Here is an 18,302-nt window from a genome sequence, read left to right on the forward strand (position 1 = left end):
GTCATTGAAAAAGAAAAGAAAAGCTGTCCCTAGGGTACTCCGCGTCTGCCTCGCCCCCGGGAGCTGGGCGAGTTCCAGGAGAACGAAGACTGAATTGGTTGAGTTTGCAGATAACAGGGAAGCAGCGCCCCTTCCCGGAGAGCGGCGGGCCACCGCAGAGCTGCGCATGCCCACCGGGGCAGACCGGCGAGTTTTAGTGCGCAAGCGCCAGCCGGCCTGCTGACTCCTGCCCTAGGGGCGGGGACAAGCGGCGCCCAAAATGGCGGCTAGCCGCTACCGCCGTTTCCTTAAGCTCTGTGAGGAATGGCCAGTGGACGAGACCAAACGGGGCCGGGACTTGGGCGCTTACCTGCGGCAACGGGTAGCACAGGCCTTTCGGGAGGGAGAAAACACTCAGGTGACCGGTCGGGAGACGGTTGGGGCGAGGGGAGGAAAGGACGAGCCAGGGGCGGGAGAGTGGCGGTCCTGCGCATGCGCGTTCCTCCCACTGAGCACACGTGCGGTCCACTGAAGCCCTGGAATTAGGAGCAAAGCTCCCCCTCTTTCCACTCAGCGCTCCCACCTAGCTGCACTTTGGAATTACCGAGGGAGGCTTTTAAAAATTCAGATGCCCTTATTGAATCAGAATAGTTGGGGGTAAGGCCTTGGTATTTTTCAAAAGCCCACCACGTGATTCAAGATGCTATCAGCTTTGAAACCCCATAGCACCTGTCTCAGGTGGTGATGCAGTTTTCATAATATGGTGCGGTTACTTCGTAATGTGTACATTTTTTAGCCGATCCCCAATGATCTCCACTAGACCTTTGCTGCCTTCCTGAGCCCTTGTACACCTGTGCAGCAGGTTTGGGTCCTCTAGTCAGGATCTTGTCTGTGAGTAGTAGGCCTTCTTGCTCTCATGCAGGTTGGTGCTGTGCTCTGGATTTCATTCATTCGTTCATTAATACAGCATGGAGCACCTACCATGTGCCAGAAACTATCCTGAGTGCTGGGGAGACAATAGTGAATTAGGTAGGATCTTACCCTCATGATATTACAATCTAGTTCAGCACACAGTGAACAAGTAGACCTAAATAAAACAGTTCAGACAAGTACTGTGATGGATATAAAATAGGGTAGCATGATAAAGGTAATATTAGCCTCCATAGGCCTTTCTGAGGAGGTGGCACACGGGTGAGACCTAAGGAAGGAGGATGAGCCATGGTGTGCACTTGGGAGGGAATGCCGTTCTAGGCACTGGGAAGAAGGAAAGATTAGACGGACATGTTAACAGAAAGAAAGCCCAGATGACTGGAGAGTGGTGAGTGAGGTGGAGTTTGGTAAAATTTTGAGGTCCAAAGTGATCAGGAGCCAGGCACTAGAGCTTCTTAAAGGCTCTGATTAGGAGTTAGGTCTTATCACAGGGAAGAGAAAATCATTGGGGACATTTAGTCTGGAATTGATTTGACCTAATTTACTTTTTTTTCTTCCAGTACTGGGGATTGAACCAGGGGTGCTCTACCACCAAGCTACATACATCCCCTAGTCCAGCGCCCCCCGCCCTGCTTTTTTTTTTTTTGTAATCTTTTGAGCCATGCCCTGGCTAACTTGATGAATCTGACCTTGAATTTGGCAATATTCCTGCCTCAGTCTCCCAAGTTGCTGGATTGTGGACGTATACCACCATACCTGGATCTTAATTTACTCATTTTTTTAAAAGGTCGATTTGTTTGTATGGGATTATAGAGAGCAAGGACTGAAACACTGAGGCTGGAGGGAAACCCACTTTGGGACTCTAGGCAAGAGATGGAGGTGGCTTAGATGAAGATGGCAGCCCAGGAAATGGAAGTAGGAGGATTCGGGTTGTAATGTGCAAATCATGTCAATGTGACTTATTCACTTGTTTATCTTATCCCATGTGAGGTAAAAGGAAAGAGAGGACAAGGGTCAACACCTAGATTTTTTTTTTTTTTTTTGGACTGAGCATCTGGGTGTCGTTTACTAAAGTGGGAAAGACTAGAAGAGGAACATGTGGGGTGTGGCAAGAACATCAACAGTTTGACGTTAGAACATAAAACTTGAGATGCCAAGTGGATTGACTTCCAATTGGAAATGTCAAGTAGGCCATGGGATACTTGAGCCTGGACTCAGGCAAGAGGTCAGAGGTATGAAGTGAGATATATAACACATATAATTGGAAGAAATGACTTGTGGAGCTTGGCCTGTCAAAACAGGACATGATTTTCTGCACCTTAGACCTATACAGATCCAAACCAGCCACCTAATGAAGCAAGAGCACACTGATTGAATTGTGGCATGGATGGAACGTTTAGCCCAGGACTTCTGGGAGGTGGGGAGGGTCATGCTACACTCAGGATCCTTACACCATCTAGGTTTCACTGGCTCCCTATATATTTTTTGTTTGAACTTCCTGAGAATAGAAAGGATGCCATTTTTTTTAATGTTTATTTTTTAGTTTTGGGTGTACCCAATATCTTTATTTTTATGTGGTGCTGAGGATCAAACCCGGTGCCTCACACATACCAGGCCAGCGCGCTACCACTTGAGCCACATCCCGAGCCCCAGGATGCCGTTTTTATCTCCCTTACCCTCAATGTGTAGAATGGTTTTTGGTACATTAAAAAAAAATCATTAAATGTCTGAATAAATAAATAATTGATTATGGCTCAAAACTAGATGGAAAGAAATAGTGAAGAGTGAGAAGGAATATTTATTTCTATGTCATGAGTATTAAGAATCAGTTTGGGCTGGGTGTGGTGGTGCACACCTGTGATCCCAGTAGCAGGGGAGGGTGAGGTAAGAGGATTGTGAGTTCAAAGCCAGCCTCAGCAAAAGCAAGGCAACTCAGTGAGACCCTGTCGTTAAATAAAATACAAAATAGTGCTGGGGATGTGGCTCAGTGCTTGAGTGCCCCTGAGTTCAATTCCTGTTACCCCCCCCCCCCCGAAAAAAAAGAATCAGTTTGGAACTTTCATGTGGAACTGCAGGAACTACATAAGAGGGACAGCCTAATCCTTAGGAACAAAGATCTTATAGATGGGCAGTCAGAGGCTAGATTCCTGGGGAAGCAAGAGTATAACAGTCATCTATTTGATTGTTAGTGTAAGAGCAGCCAGCAAGGAGGGGAGAGCTTTCTCTTCAGGAGTTAAACATCACCCAGGAAGACAGTTCCTGATCAGTTGAAGGCCCACACAGATTTGAGTCATAGCTCCAGATGCAAGTCATGGCTCCGCTGATAGTTCCTTAGCAGTTGATGGATGCGTTCCTGGTAGAGTGAACCAGTGCATCATGATGGCAGCAGGCACATTACTCAGAACTGCTGTCATAGTACCTCATCCTGATGTCACCTGAAAAATGCGCCTGGGCTTAGTAAATCTTTGTGATCATTTTTGGAGAAAACAGCCCCTTGCTGGAGTTGAGAACAGTACTGTGAGACACACTGACACCCCCCAGGTCGTATATAAAGACCTTGAGAAAGAAAGGTGGTTCTGGTTGACTCTTCATGAAACTGGCAGGAAGTGGAGGTATGTGTCCCCCCCACCTTGGTTATGCCACTTGCCAGGAAAAGACTTCAGCTGGGAGGGCAGCTCTGTTGAAGCAATCTTTTTGAGGAAAGAAGCAGGCAGGCCTCTTCTTGGTGCCCTAACTTCCTGAGTAACTCAGAGGTGCAGACATGGAAAGAGATTTAATTTAATCCTTCGTGTAGCCATCTGAGGTAGCTACTACTATTCCCATTCTATAGAGAAGGGAACAAAATCAGAAAAATAAACCACTTGGGGTCCCCCTGTAGCTGGTCAAATAAGAAACGGGCCAGGTGTCCTAGCACTGGTCTGGCAGTGTCTCCGTTGAGCTTGGCCATTCTTCAGCTGCCACTTCTCCTGAGTTATATCTTGCTAGAACAGTCTCTTGTTCCATGAGCAGCAGGCCTCTGCCTTCCCCTCATTCCCTGCTCAAATCATTTTGGTCCGCGGTTAGTTTAGACAAAAAAAATTCAACATCTCCCTGCTCTTGCCCACCTGCTTTTCTTTACCACACCTACTACCTCCCCAATGTGGATGAGAAGAAAGATGGACCTCAGTGGGACACCAGTGAAGAAAAGACAGGCCTACTAGAATACAATAATTCACGAATACCACTGCCTCCATTTATTCCACCTCAGATTGCCCTTTGGGGAGTCTCATGGTCCACCCTGACCCACCAGGAAGGGAGGTAGCAGTGGGAAGCAGGAGCACATGTAACACCTCTTACACCCTTTATCTTATTGTTCAGTTTTTAAAGTGCATGCTTATGGGTTTTGCCCCCTTTAAATACAATTTCCTTAAAAGAATACATGTTCCCTGTAGCACTGAGAGCATCATAAAAGAATCACAACATGGGGGAAGGTGGCAGAACAACTGTGATTGTTGACTTAACAACAGGGAAAGGAGCAGATCTTTCTAATGAGCTTATTATGTGCACAAGCAGCTTCCTGAAAGATCTTGACTGCACACCAACCTCAGCACGGGCCAGCTCTGGGGACAGCCCGGAAATACTGCTGTCCAGAGAGGGCGTGCCTGCTAGGTGAGCCATTGCAGTTGTATTGTATCCAGGATTAAATAATTGGTGCTGTTTGAAAGAAGTTAAATTTTGTCTTGAGTTTCTAGCAAAATAAATGATACTTCCACCTTTTCAAAGGAGAATTTAAAGGTTTTTCTGTAGCTATCCAATGGAAGCCCAGTCTTTGACATCTCAAAGTGGCAGGGAACTTATCCCCCAGCTGCTTGGCACGTGCTGGCTGTAGTGAAGCCATCTCAGTGTTGCTCACTCCTATATATTGGCCCCTGAAGTCAGGTTTTTGAGGAGTGGCCTAAGAACAGGTTATGCTGTTTGTAGTTAGATCTTGAGCCCACTACAAAGTAGGATTGTGAGAAGAATCATCTCTAGGAATGAATGGAACCATTTCCGTCATTTTTCTCTTCCAACTCTGGGGGCAGAATGAGTAAGATAATATTCAGACCAAGAAGCTCTGTTCATCTGTGCATCTTTAAAGATGCAGGTGCTCCTCCTAAAGGGGTGAATTCTTGACCGCTTCTAGTGGTCACTACTTTACTCAAAAGAGCTTTAGAATCTGCTTGCTGCCTCCCAGACAAGTGGCAGGCAACTTTGTGAGCCTTCAGTGCCCTCTGATCCTTAATGTCCAAGGGTCCAGACTGTTTCCAGCCCTGCTTCTCACCACCCCACCAGAAGCCCCAACAAAGGTGTCCTCATTGTCTCCTAAACTGGCTGTAACACAAGTGGTTCTTAACCTTGGAGACTCGTACCTGTAAGCCACTCTACCCCACACGCCAAAAACCCAAACACACAAAGTTTAAGAAGAATTTTGTGGCATCTCAGGCCCTTGAAGTCCTCCCTGGATTCCACTTAAGAGCCCTGCCTACCTTGGCCCTTGTCCTGAGCCTCTTTGTGCCTTGTCTTCCCAGTCACTTCTCTGATCCACAGGTCACTCAGGCTGAAGTCCAGAGATAAGGACTGCATACCCCTTATTCTATGCTGTGATCAAACTCCATCCCTCCCACCCACCTGCCCAGTCAGTCTGGCCTGGCGACAGCTCCTGTCCCACCCCCAGATATGCAGTGCCAGTGTTGTATAGCTGTACCACTTAGTTCCACATAACCAGGGCATGGCTGATTTTTTTATGTATATGCATCTTCTATCCTCAACTTGACTCTCAGCTTTCTCTAGAGCCAAGGCTAGGTCTTTTTTGTGTCCCCTACAGTCCCCAAGCAGAATATTTTCTCCATAGTAGGTACTCAAGAAATAGATAATCCAATTGAATTGAAAGGATTAAGCTCCATAACAGAATGAACTCATTTCAGAAGTTCATTACCAAGTCATGAAAACCTTTTTTTTTATAGATCCTCCTGGACCAAATCCAGCTCTACCTTAATTAGCAAAGCAATTTGCAACACCCTTTCCCAAAAGTGCTTATGTGTCCCTTTGTGTGACTAGAATAGGGTCTGCTGTACCAATTGCTGTCACCACCCAAAATTCAATTTTGAAAATCGAAATCAGTGCCTGCGGCACTGATGTAGATTTGTATGTATAAAAGTTTAATATGGTAAAGAGAAATTTACTGACGACTGAGCAGGGGAAATGCAAAAGGAGCAAAAATAGAGCTATAAAGGACACTTTGTCAGTTGAACATCTATTTTATTCACATTTAGGGAGCAGTGCTGAATTTTTCATAATGTTCCTACTGCTACCTTTTTCAGACCCAGCACTGCTATTAGTCCTAAAAATGTCTGTAATCTCATTAGGTGTGAATGCAAAACCAGGTAATTTAAACCTTGTCAATAAGACTACTTCTAAGAGTACAGAATATATCAGAAAACTGTATATTTCGAAATTCAGGAGTGTTTGTGCTAGAGTCTGAATAAAGTGTAAAATGTGTGTGTGTGGCAAGGCTTCTGGAATCGGGTGTCTCCATTGATAGCCTTTTAAGTAGGAAAGGAGACTTGTTTAGTTGCTGACCTGGGGCTAGTGTGACTGTGGACCCATGGCCATGGCTCCATCTCTCCTTAGGCAACAAGAACTTCTAGAAATTGGTATACCTCAAAGTCCCATCATCTCCTCTGAGCATCTTTTAAAGCTTCATGTAGGCACTTTCTGACCTCAAATGGTACATTGGATGACAAGTCCATTTTTAGGACTCGGAGGTGTTTAGCTCCTTCTCAGATAATGAGTTGAGCTCCAGGCATTATGTCAACTGTCAAGAAGATACTGATGGCCTTTAAGAGGTTGAGGGAGTCCAGAGGGTCCTCTATTTTTGCACTTAGGCCTTGCAGTTTTCTCTCACAGGAACAGCTATCTGTAAGGGTGCACCCCCCCCCCTTGCGTCCCTCTTGTCTGCACTGCCACCAGTTAGAAGTGGGAAGGATGACACCTTCTTCAGCATCCTGAAAGTGTGGAGGGAAGGAGCTAGGCAGCCCTCTGGCACCTCACCAGCAGAGCAGTTGAAGGAGGAGCAGAGGGGCACCTCCGCGGTCAAGATTGCTGAGGCACAGATCTGGTTTGATCAGGAAGCAGGGGATGGGAGCCCCGGAAGTGCTGGAAGAAGGCAGGCAGCGAGGGATGCCTTTCCTGAGTGCTGGGCTGGGACAGTGATAGGAAGGTGCATATGAGTGGCCATCAGAGAGCAGCTGACAGTTGCTCATTCAGACAACAGGGATCACGAGCCTCTCGGGTCTGACCATGGAGTACCCAGTGGCCCACCAGGAGTTGTCTGGGTCAGGTCCAGACGAGGCCTCCATGGTTCCTCCATCTTCACTCCCTCCTCCAGCGCAGTACTCTAGTGTGCACCAGCCACTCTGACCCACGCCCTGCTGCCTTGACCCATGACTGCTGCCTCCTGCTTCACCTGGTCCCTGCCTGGAGTGCACCCTTTCTTCTTGGTACCTTTTGGCCATTCTCTAGTACCTCTCCCTTGGCTCTCCAGCAGGATTGGTGCCCCCCTGCACAGGCTCACAGCACCCCATACACCCCCCCTTTATGCACCACCACCAGGGTTGTTCTGAACAGCCTCTTTCCCCTTTTAGTTTGTGAAGTAGGGACCTGTGTCTGCTACTACAGCTGTTTACTGCTAATGATGGTAACAAACACTACCCCATCACCAGTGTTCCAGGCCTGGAATTCGGAACAGTCCAGGCATTACCTCATTTACCCTCACACCACCCTGGAAACAAGGTGCTATTATTATCTTTTCTTTAAAAAGAAAGGTTAAGTCAACCAGCCTACCTCAAAAATGGCAACGTATGGGGACAAAGGAGGACTGAGGACCTGTCCCGGATGAAAGGAGGCTGGAGGCGCATGACAGTGGAATGCAGTAGGGGGCCCTCTGCTCTGCAAGAGGTGGATGGAGTTGTTGGCCACAATTGGAATGTGGACAGAGGATTAGATAATAGTGTCAGGTGTCCTCAGTATGATCATCCAGCTGTGGTCACATAAGAGAATGTCCTTGTTCTTAGAAGATATCATGGGGCCAATTGGCCTTATGCTTTTACTCTTAGTGGATTTGCCAAAGAAAAATACATGTATTCAGATAGAGAGCAATAAAGGAAATGTGGCAATTATTATTTTTAAAGTACGTGTTGGTGTTGAGGAAGTGGTGCTAGTGATTGAACCCAGGTCCTGCCATGCCAGGCAAGCGCGTTCCACTGAGCTACAGTACCGGCGCTGTTTTAAATTTTGAGACAGGGCTGTTAAATTGCCCTGTCTAGCCTCAAACTTGCAACCTCGTCTGCTTGTACTTCCCAAGCAGCTGGCTACAGGTGTGCACCAGACCTGGAGTTCTGTTGTCTGTAGAGGCCCTTGGCTGTGTATACTTCCTGAAGAATTAATGTGCCAAAGGTGTTCCTCCAAGGTGTGGCTGCCCACTTCTGTCTTCTTGGCCCTTCCCACCCAGATGCCTACTGGCAGACACTGGCCTCACACCTCGCTCAGTTTTGTACACCCAGATCCTGCCTTTGATTGTTATTCAATAGACACTGTCCAGTGCGCAGCCATCATCCTTCTTCTTGTCATGCAACTTCCTGGGCTTTCTCCTGACTGAGTAGCCTGAACCAAGGGTGGGTCGGGCGGAACGAAATGATGGGCTGTCTTTATTTGCTGTAAAGTGGAACCTCATTTGACATGCACACAGAGGCAGAAGCAGAGCGGCCTTATTAAAACACTTAATTCCTGACTTATTCATATACTGTCTTCTTCAAGAAAGAATGCAAGTTAGGAAAAATCCATCATTTGAATTCTGGGAAAAAATATAAAAGAAAGTTTTGTTTTAGGGAGTTTTCACAATTCTTGACCAAAAAAAAAATGTAAGGAACTATATAGATAAATAGGAGCAAAGATAGAGGAATGGGAAGATTAAAAGAGGTATGAGGGGAGAACCCTCTTTTCCTGAGTACATTGCCTATCTTTCCAGGAATTTCCAGCAGGGGCACCGCTGCCTCAGGCACCCAGAGGACCTGTAATTTCTCCCCTCTTACATTGGATCTCTTACATTGGATCTCTTACATTGGATCTCCTCAAGGCCTTTGTCCTGGACCATCTCCTTTCTGGCAGGGCCCAGCTAGAGTCTCCATCTTGGGCCCCCTCAGCTCAACTGTCCCATCTGAAATCCTGCCTCCTGCAGGTTTCCCTCATAGTTTCAGGAGCTCCACTTACCACCAATGGAAGTGAAGGTGATTTTTTTTTTTTTTTGTCTTTCATTAAAGAATCTCTATTTTCTTCTTTATTAAAGAATCTCTGTTTACTACATTTCATATTGAAGGTTTAATGCAAAAAGCTTTCTTTTTTCAGCCTAGACCTCAGGTAGACTGGACTGGTCTGCGGTATACCCAGCATCCTGCCTCCCTAACCTCCTCCCCTCCATCAATGAGGCCTCCCTCATTCCTGCTAGGCTCTCTTCAGGATTCCCGGAGTCCACACTGCCCCTGGCATTCCCTTTGTTAAGTTTGTCTTTCCAAGCCTAGGGTTTTTGTTGTGCTGGCCTAGGGGGTCACTAGCCACAGATGTTCAGCACATGTTTGTTTGCTGGTCGATTGATGGGGGTCTTCTGAGGTTGGGAAGTTGATGAGGTGGAGCCCTTCTTCCAGAAAGGTGACTCCAAACAACAGGAGCTATAGGCCAGGTGTGCTCCCCACAGAGCAGAGAGGCTGTGCCAACTGCAAGCAGCTTCCTATGAATACCTCATTACCTATGGCCCTCCTTCCAGGTACAGACCTGTGTGGGGCTGGACTCCTGTGCTCACTTCTCTGGGCCTCTTTGTCTTTCAGATTGCAGAGCCTGAGGCCTGTGATCAGATGTACGAGAGCTTAGCACGACTCCATTCAAACTACTACAAACACAAGGTGAGTAGGCTGCGGGCTTTTACATCCCAGCCTCTGTTGGTGGGCCAAGAACATTGAAAATCTGATTATACAATGTTTTGTAAAGAATGGTGGTTTCCCTACTTTCAAATGTAACCAGCAATTTCAACCAGGCTAACAAAGGTGCCTAGTAGAGGTTTTAGGTCACCTAAATAAAAGCTTTTTAAAATTATGAATAACAGCCATATATTTTATATGCCATTGTGTGCTCCTGGGAGTGTGTAACAGCCATTGGATCTCTTACATATTTTCCCATCCACGTTGATGGAACTGATACTTCACACTCTATGATGAAGATGGGGTGGCTGGGAAAGCCCCAGCAGACAGAGCTGTGCTTTTGCTCAGCCCTGATGTGACTACTGTCGAATTCTACTTAGTACGGTTTTCCCAGACTTGAAAAATATGTTCAGTAACTCCACAAATAGACATGGCCAAATGGAAAGCCTACATTCTTCTCTAAATCCTCTCTACTCAAAATGTGATCCGTGAGCAGCAACTTGAGCATCACCTGGGAATGAGTTAGAAAAGCAGATTCAGGGGCCCCACCCAGAACCCTGGGCCTCACCCAAGGAGGTGAATGCATTTTCTAGGGGATTTGTTTGTACATTCAAGCTGCCTGCTCAGGACCCTGCTGGTTCTAGCAAGAACTAGTGTTGACCTCAAGATGGCGCTGCTCTTCTTGCCTCTGGATGTCCAGGGCCCTGATGAACTGTGGTCAGAGAGCAAAGCTGGTGTGCTGCAGAACTAATCTTCTCCCTCCATTCTTTCTCCTGCCCCTGTGCCAGTACCCCCGCCCCAGAGACACTACCTTCAGTGGCCTGTCCGTGGAAGAGTACAAACTGATCCTGTCCACAGGTATTGAAAGCACAGTTACCCTTTTTGGTTGGTTTATAAGTGATTCTTTTGAGTTTGAGACGCCTAGAGGAATTATTTATAAGACAAAGCCAAGGTGATGGAAAGCCTTTGTGGAATAGCCCAGAGGAAATTCTGAAGCTACAGGGCCCACGCTTTTTGGCTATAGAATGTAAAGAAGGTCAAAGACATGATTTGGAAAAGAAAATCTATCTTTAGTGCTGTTAATTTCAAAGCTGGGCAGCAGAGAGCAGGGGAATACTTATTTGCCAAATGGAAGTCATTGAAATCAGGATGGAAGGAAAATAATTTTATTTTTATGGTCCTAAGGGGGTCTTATAAACAATGAGGGTTTTAATTAAAACAAAAAGCCATTCAATAAACGTGTATGGGGATATCCGCTTATGAGTTATCTGACCCAGGGGACACAATCTGTGGGTTAGATAGGGGTCCGACTATATGTTTTGGAGTTATTGATAGACCCCAGTTAACAAGAAAGGAAACCCCCTGCCTAGCCCAGCCCCTCCCTACTTCCCCATATCCATTGTCACTGAAAGGAGGTGGGGGCGGGGGAGCCAGGGTCAAAGTAGGCAGGTACTGGAAAATTACTATTTTTATTGCCAAGGATATTATATACAAAAATAGGCTAACCTTTTCTGGGAGGGCATGGCCCTGAAACATTTGCCATCTGGTACTCTAGAAATTTCTTTTTCCTTCTCTTCTGGCAGCTTTCAGAAACTAAGTTTTGGGGATTTGACCTTCTAGAAAACTCTTACCCTTTGCAGCAGATTAAAATTTGGCGGTGTCACCTGCTGTTTGTTGTGTGTTGACTCTCAGAAAAATCAGGATAATTTTGACCAGGCAGAATCTCTTTATTGGTGTGTTTTCCCCTAATTTCTAAATTTACTTCTATGTGTCTGTCCATATAATTACCAGGTGCCCACTGTCACTGTGAAGGCCCAGAGAGCTTAAGCAAAGTTTGAGCTTGAAATTAGGATGGGAATAAGTTCCTGAGGCCCTGCCTCTGCCCGTTAGCCTTCAGGAGGCCTCCGAGTGGGCCACAGGCAGAAACAAGGCCTGGGAGATGCCGCTTGCCGCTGAGCTGCAGCCTTTTCTGGTGGGGAATTCAGCCCTAGGAAATTTGCTGATAATTTGTTTTCAGACAAGCCTCATATTTTTGTTGCAACTTTTTAGAGTAAGCTTATCAGATGTTTCTTCTGATGGGACAAGAAGAGACCTGTAGCACCGAATAGTGATAGACTTTGAGGGCCCAGCAGCCATGTAGGTGGACAGGGATCCTGCAGTGTCACCAAAAGTCCCCGGGGGAGAGGCTGTACTCACAGCTGAAGTATAGTGCATGTCCCAATTTAGTCAAGAGCCCACTGACCACAAATGGTAATGAATATTTATGTTGCCTCTTTTGTTCAAAAAAGAAATTATTTTTCTCTGGAAGCTTTGTTAACAGATGAAAATTTGGACTATGAGAGTCAAAGCATACTATGGGAATTAGGTTACCTAAATCTAAAATACAGGTGAAACTAGTTATCATGAAACAGTCCTGAAGACACCATAGACCAGGGACCTTCTGCTGGGGGAGAATAGTTGTCACAGCTGGTGAGAACAGGGATACAATGGCGTCTAGTGAGTAGAGGTCAGGATGCTGCTACACATCTTACAACATACAGGACAGCCAGCCACAAAAAAAAATTACCTGGTTCAAAAGTCAACAGTGTGAAGGCCGAGACCCTGCTAGGTGTGAGTGTGGGGGTGTCTTCTCAAACAAGGGTCCCCCCAGCTCTCGCCAGCCCTCCTGCTTTTAGAATCGTTGCCTCCAGTATTTCTTTAATCCTTACAACTTTTGATGTTTGTGCTTTGTCCTCATTTTATAGATCAGGAACCTGAGCCTCAGAGGGTTCAGGAATTTGCTTGAGGGCAGTGACAGTCAGGGATTCGGGTCCAAGTCCACTTCCCTCCCCATGTTGCTCACTCCGCAGCATGCAGTGGACCCACACTTCCAGGGCTGGATTCAGCTGCCCAACTTCCTAGCTGTGTGACCTGAACGAGTTACTTATCCTCCCTCTGCCTCAGTTTCCAATCTGAAGTATGGCGATAGCAAGGTCTATGTGGAGTGGGCAGGTGTGGCAATAAAGTCACAGGCTGCATAGCTGACACTACGGTACCATTTCTTTGCCTTCTGTGGAACAGGCATGCCCTGCTTAGATTCTGAGGGTGAAGAGGCACAGGTGGCCACTGTGTGTGCTATGCTCAGTCACCATGAGCAGTCATTTCCTTATTAATCCCATGTAACCTGGCCTTCAGAGGCTGGTCCACACTTCTCTTTTTAGGAACACACTCTGGAAACAGTGTGTGCTTGTCGGGGAAAGCACGAGGGGCCATCCACATAGTCAAGTTGTAGATTTCAGCATCTTTCTCTCTCTCTTTGCCTCCTTGTGCAGACACTTTGGAAGAGTTTAAGGAGATGAATAAGGGCATGTGGAAGAAACTACAGGAGAAGTTTGCCCCCAAGAGTCCTGAGGAGAAGCACAAGACCTGGGCCCGGGTCTTATCTCGCCCACGTACCTAAGTGGAGTTTCATATGTCGCCATTGTTAATAAAACCACCCGACTTCCCCTGACCCACAATTTGGAAATCTCACTCAGCTGTCACGAAAAGGAAGACCCCTCCATAGTAAGGCAGGTTTCTGCCCAAGCAGAGATGCTGTGTGAGTGTCCACCAGAAGGGGACGGGGAGGGAGGGCTCCTGGGGAGAGGAAGTGCAGGTCCCTCATGGGCCTGGGAGGGGGTTGGCAAGGCCTCCACATAGGTGCTTCTTGACAGCCCTGGGAGCTGCACCTTGCCAGCAGAGTCTGGTGGCCCCAGTGGGGTTCTCAGTTTCCCTGTTGTTATAGGAGCTGCTGGGAGGAAGCCAAAACCAGCAGCAAATATCTAAAAGGGCATCGTGCTGCAGACACAGCAGCTGGGAGAGGGACAGCCAAGAGATGTGAATCCTGTGTGTACCCGCTGCTGTGTGTACGCTCTGGCTCAGAGAAGGACGGAGCACAAACCTCTGCCCCTGGCCCGCATACTCAGTCGTCATAAGGGACAGCAAAGTCTCGACACGCCGTGGCCAGGTGGAGCCTCAGGTTGTGATTCAGTATAGGACAGGTTCCGTGGAAGGCCACAGGAAGAGGCCCTGCAGGCTATGGACAGAAGGCTGTACTACCCCAGGGTATCTTGGCTTGTACTAGTAGACATTCTCATTCCCACTGCTAAGAGGAGGGGCGAGGCAGGGAGTAGCACCCCTCTAGGTACAAAACAGGACTGGGCTCCTAGAGACCTTGGGGTGTTTTGAAATACACAGAGTAAATTACAAAGAATCCCAGTGGAAACCAGAAATATAGTTTTGTCCAGGGAGCCCTTTTAGAAATCACAGATGTCGCTCAGAGCATCTCCTAGAAGCCCAAGAGAACAGATCATGTTCCTGTCCTCTGCCAGTTAATCCCCATAGTCCCCAAGTGAGTACAACAAACACATCCTTTTCAATGGACTAGATTTCTATTAATTTATTTAAGGAAATTAACATATTAGTTCTTGGGATAAAGGCTTTGTAAAACATTACACCAAAAGGAGAAAAAACAAGCAGTCAAAAAACAGCCACTCTCACACAGGTCCGACCTTGTCCCCTGCACACAACTTCCCCAGGAAGCTCAGGGTGAGGCCCAGGAGGAAGGCCGTCCATTCTTGAGTCATCAGGCCGCCCAGACAGGGTTGTGAGGTCTGCACACTGTCCCAGCAAATCAAGGCACAGGGGGAGCCGTGCAGCCACTTGGGCTGGACACACATCTGGAATAAGTTAAATAACAAAGCCCTAAAATTGCTAGGAATAGCACTGCTACCACCGCCTGCTCAGGCAGGCAGCAACCAAAATGTAGTGCTTGGAGATAAAGAGGTGACCCCACTGCTAACCCGCAAAGAGGACTACAAAGGAATGTCAGTTATTGCTTTGAGGAACAGAGGTCTCAAGGACTTCCCCTAAGGCATTAAGGTAAACTGAGTCCCGGTGAATTTCCGAGTCTCTTATGGGCTCTAGGCAGGACTGTCAGCTCTAGGCTCCCCTCCTGCTGGTCAAAGCCTGGGCTAGAGAGGGGGCAACTGGCGGAGAAGGAGCAGGAGGCTGGGTGGGCACCTCGCCTTGAGAGGCTGGCGGGCCCATCAGGCACCTGACCCAAGGGAAGGGGCAGTGTTGTTCCCAGTCACAGTCTCCAGTGACAAAGATCCCCTGTTGGGGCTTCCATGGCTCTCCTCAGCGGCTCATGCAGTTCTGGACGTCCACGAAGCCCAGGCGCTGCCTGCGTTTCCGCTGCTCTGTCATCTGGGGTTAAACAGATGCCTGGTCAGGCCGCCCAGCGCCCCTCCCACTGTGGGCCCAGCTGCTGTTCAACACTGGTGACAGGCCAGGGCCACTCAGGGTGCTGCACAGATGTCAGCTTTCAAACCCTCGTTCTCAATTAGTGTGTCACAAACCCCTGATTTGGTGCAGCTGGGAGACCACCCCACACTGGAGGAGGCGTTGCCTTATCGTGCAGTCACTGCCAGGTGCAGAGGAGAAAGCTTTGGGCGAGGGGACATCTAAGGTGCTTCAGACCCCTTCACCAGCTGACCCTGGGAGGAACTGGCTGCTGGAGGAGGAGGACGGACCAGGAAGGGCCCCAAGCTTCCACTTGGCTTTGTCTTCCAGGGGCGTGGGGCAGGGGTGACCCCAAGCCAATTCACAAAGGAATATTTGGGATCTACCTTCACATCCCAAGTTGGGGAGGCGCTGCGACACTTCGCTCCCCACCCACTTTATAGCTGGGCTTCCATCAGACCCCAGAGCTGGGCAGGGCAGATACACACCTGCTCCTTGAGCTCATTGAGCTGGGCTGTGAGGTGGGACACCAGTTTCATGGTGGAGGTGAGCTTGTCCTGGAGAATCCGGATCTCATTCTGCTCCCCCTCGCCCTCATTGCTCACCAAGGACATGGCCCGCATCCGTGGGAACCAGTCCAAGTTCTTGTTCTGGAAGAGACCACCAGTGGGGTGAGCAGGCTTGAGCCTGGTGCCGAGGCCTCGCCTAGGAAAACAGTGTTTCCACAGGAGGCTTTTGCCACACCCTGGACAAACTGTTTGCCAGGGATGTGTCACGGGAAAATATGAATTGACCTCGGTCCTCCCCAGCCAGAGGGAGCCAGCAGTGAACCTCTGCCACCATGACAGTCGGCCTTCCATTAGCCTTGTTGACAGTCTGAGTCCTTTGCTGATATCAGTGCCATCTGTTACCCGAGGGTACAGCAAAGGCCTCTGCACCCAGAGCCCGAATCTCCTTCCTTCCTTCCTGACATACACACCCCAGGCCCCAGGAAGACTCGAGTCAGACAAATGGCCAACTAAGGGAGCAAACGGCTCTGCTGAGGAGGGCTGGCATCAGACACGTGCCAGGCAAAGCCACATTTCCAGGACAGGAGAAAGGGGAGGGAGGGGAGCAAGCCAGTTTTCTGGCTCTTGTTGCAAGCTGTGAATTCTCAGCCTAACAGATAAACCTGTACTCCAAGCCCCCTTCAAACCATGGACGCAAGAGACAAATAGAACTCCCATCTTTGCTGTCTGCACTCCCCCGTGACTGTGGAAATTGAACAATATTGGATTCTTCCAAGCCTGCTATTTTGAGCTTTTCCCCTACTCCTTCATGACCTGGGGCCAAGGAAGCTGCCCTCCCTCTTGCCAAGCTAGAAAAGGCCCACTCATAATCCCAGCAACTCCCAATGGCTGAAGCAGAATCACAAATTTGAGGCCAGCCTAGGCAACTTAGCAAAATCCTATCTCAAAAAAGAAAAAAAGGGCTGGGGATGAAGCTCAGTGATAGAGCACCTCTGGGTTCAGCCTCCAGGACCACCCATAAAAAAAAGAAAAAAGTCCCCCTCAGAGTGACCCACAAAGCAGCAGCCCCAGGAAGTCTTCCCACTCCCACAGCTGCTCAATATCACCAAACCCCGGGCCTAGGGCAACACTTGTCCTTGTTTGGGTGGACAGGTTTGCCATGGAGTGCTTTCTCCTGACACCAGAGAGTGAGAAGGTCCCTCACAGCAGTGGGCAGCTGGCAGGGCTCTGTGCAGCCAAGGGCTGGCTCCAGCTGCTCCTTGCTCCCTGCTGGCCTTCCAACAAGTGTCTACAGCTGTCACCCTCCAGGCCTCCCAGCACAGTGCAATCAGATGTGGCCACTCCTCTCCAGGGCCTGGGGGCCATGGGAAGCCGTGCGTGGCCAGGAGGGCCTCTGGTGCACAGCCATTTTGACTCTAGAAAGCCTGGCTTGGAGCCCTGGGACAGAGACCCCTCGGCCCCACACAGCCTTCCTTCTCACCTTGATCATCTGGGCCACATAGCTCTCAGGGCCCGTGTAGTCCGTCCTGTTCTTCACACGGACCAGCACGATGAAGTACAGGTAGTTCCACATGTTGTGCTCCAGCTTGATGTGCTCCTCAAAGGACACTGTCTTATTGTCAAACTTGTCCCTCTCCAGACCTGAGGGAGGGTGCAGAGAGTGAGAATGAAGCCATCATCCTCCAAGAGCCATGGTGGGGCCACCTTGTGGAGGGGACAGGGCCTCTCGAGGCAGTGGGGACATTAGTTCTTTCTATAAACACTTCCAGCAGCCCACTCTGGACTATTTAGGTCACTCTATTTAAAGCACCAGCCACTCATCCATGGAGATCCTCCCCTGCCCAGCTGCAGCCCTCCAGCAGTGGCCGCTGGAGATTCGGAGCCAATGCCAGAATCCCTGAGCCCAGGGGAAGCAGAAATAGCTGGGTAAGGGATGTGTCCTGCAGGATGTGTTTTGCCCCTCAGTCTCAGGTGGCTGGTGAGGGGAAAAGCACTGGACTGAAATCAGAAGCTCAAGGTCACTGATGGCTTCAGGTTCCTCATCTGTTAACTGAGGTTTAAAGCAATGGCTCCTGGGGCCCCTTTTCATTCCTTTCTGACTCCTAATGCAGACAAGGCCAGCTCTCAGTTTCAGGATTAGCAGGCAGCCTCAGGCCATCCGCTCATGACAAGCTCTCCAGTGGCTACAGGAGGGGTAGAACTGAGGCTGCCAGCAGCCTTAGAAGACAACCCAGCCCCTGGGCCACCAGCTGCGCAACACCGCAGCAGGAAGCAGGCCTCACCACAGATGAAGCATGTGGTCTTGAGAATCTCCTCCTTCTTCTGTTTCTCGCTGCGCAGGTCAGCAAATGTGTCAATGATCACCCCAAAGATGAGGTTCAGCACGATGATGATGACAATGAAGAAAAACAGGAGGTCGTACACCACCCGGGCTGGGAAGAGAGACTCCTGCAGAGGCGAGACAGTGAGGCTGGGGCAGTAGTCCCCAAGTTCACCAGGTCAGGGCTGTGGTAGTGGAGGACCGACAGGGGAAATGAAGGCCTCTGGCTCCAGAGGCTGGACGTATGGCAGTGGACCCCCATCCTGCTCTGTGGAGTGAGAACTGCAAGTAGAAGCCCTGAGTTTGGAGTTGGGA

The 18,302-nt window shown here is 48.9% G+C and overlaps 2 protein-coding genes across 5 annotated transcripts in view; one reads left to right on the top strand and one right to left on the bottom strand.

Moving 5' to 3' along the window:
* The first annotated feature begins 213 nt into the window (after window positions 1–213).
* On the top strand, window positions 214–13,386 carry LOC124106770 (ubiquinol-cytochrome-c reductase complex assembly factor 2). Its single transcript, XM_046464555.2, has 4 exons — window positions 214–397; window positions 9,807–9,881; window positions 10,685–10,754; window positions 13,208–13,386. Exons 1-4 carry the CDS (start codon window positions 260–262, stop codon window positions 13,333–13,335), a joined length of 411 nt encoding a protein of 136 aa, XP_046320511.1. The 5' UTR covers window positions 214–259; the 3' UTR covers window positions 13,336–13,386.
* Window positions 13,387–14,286: 900 nt separating this feature from the next.
* The window catches only part of Itpr3 (inositol 1,4,5-trisphosphate receptor type 3), a 63,800-nt gene continuing 59,784 nt past the window's right edge, over window positions 14,287–18,302 (bottom strand). For all 4 annotated transcript variants that reach the window (XM_046464370.2, XM_046464372.2, XM_046464371.2 and 1 more), the window contains 4 exons: window positions 17,950–18,115; window positions 17,148–17,308; window positions 15,647–15,808; window positions 14,287–15,122 (listed from right to left, as the gene is read on the bottom strand). In XM_046464370.2, the coding sequence (XP_046320326.1) occupies window positions 15,054–15,122; window positions 15,647–15,808; window positions 17,148–17,308; window positions 17,950–18,115 (558 nt within the window). In that variant the 3' untranslated portion in view covers window positions 14,287–15,053. The remainder of the gene's footprint in view (window positions 15,123–15,646; window positions 15,809–17,147; window positions 17,309–17,949; window positions 18,116–18,302) is intronic.

Source organism: Marmota monax, unplaced genomic scaffold (assembly GCF_021218885.2).
Source record: "Marmota monax isolate L192 unplaced genomic scaffold, Marmota_monax_Labrador192_F-V1.1 WCK01_AAM20220418_F8-fsc00211, whole genome shotgun sequence".
In the NCBI taxonomy this organism is placed as follows: Eukaryota; Metazoa; Chordata; class Mammalia; order Rodentia; family Sciuridae; genus Marmota; species Marmota monax.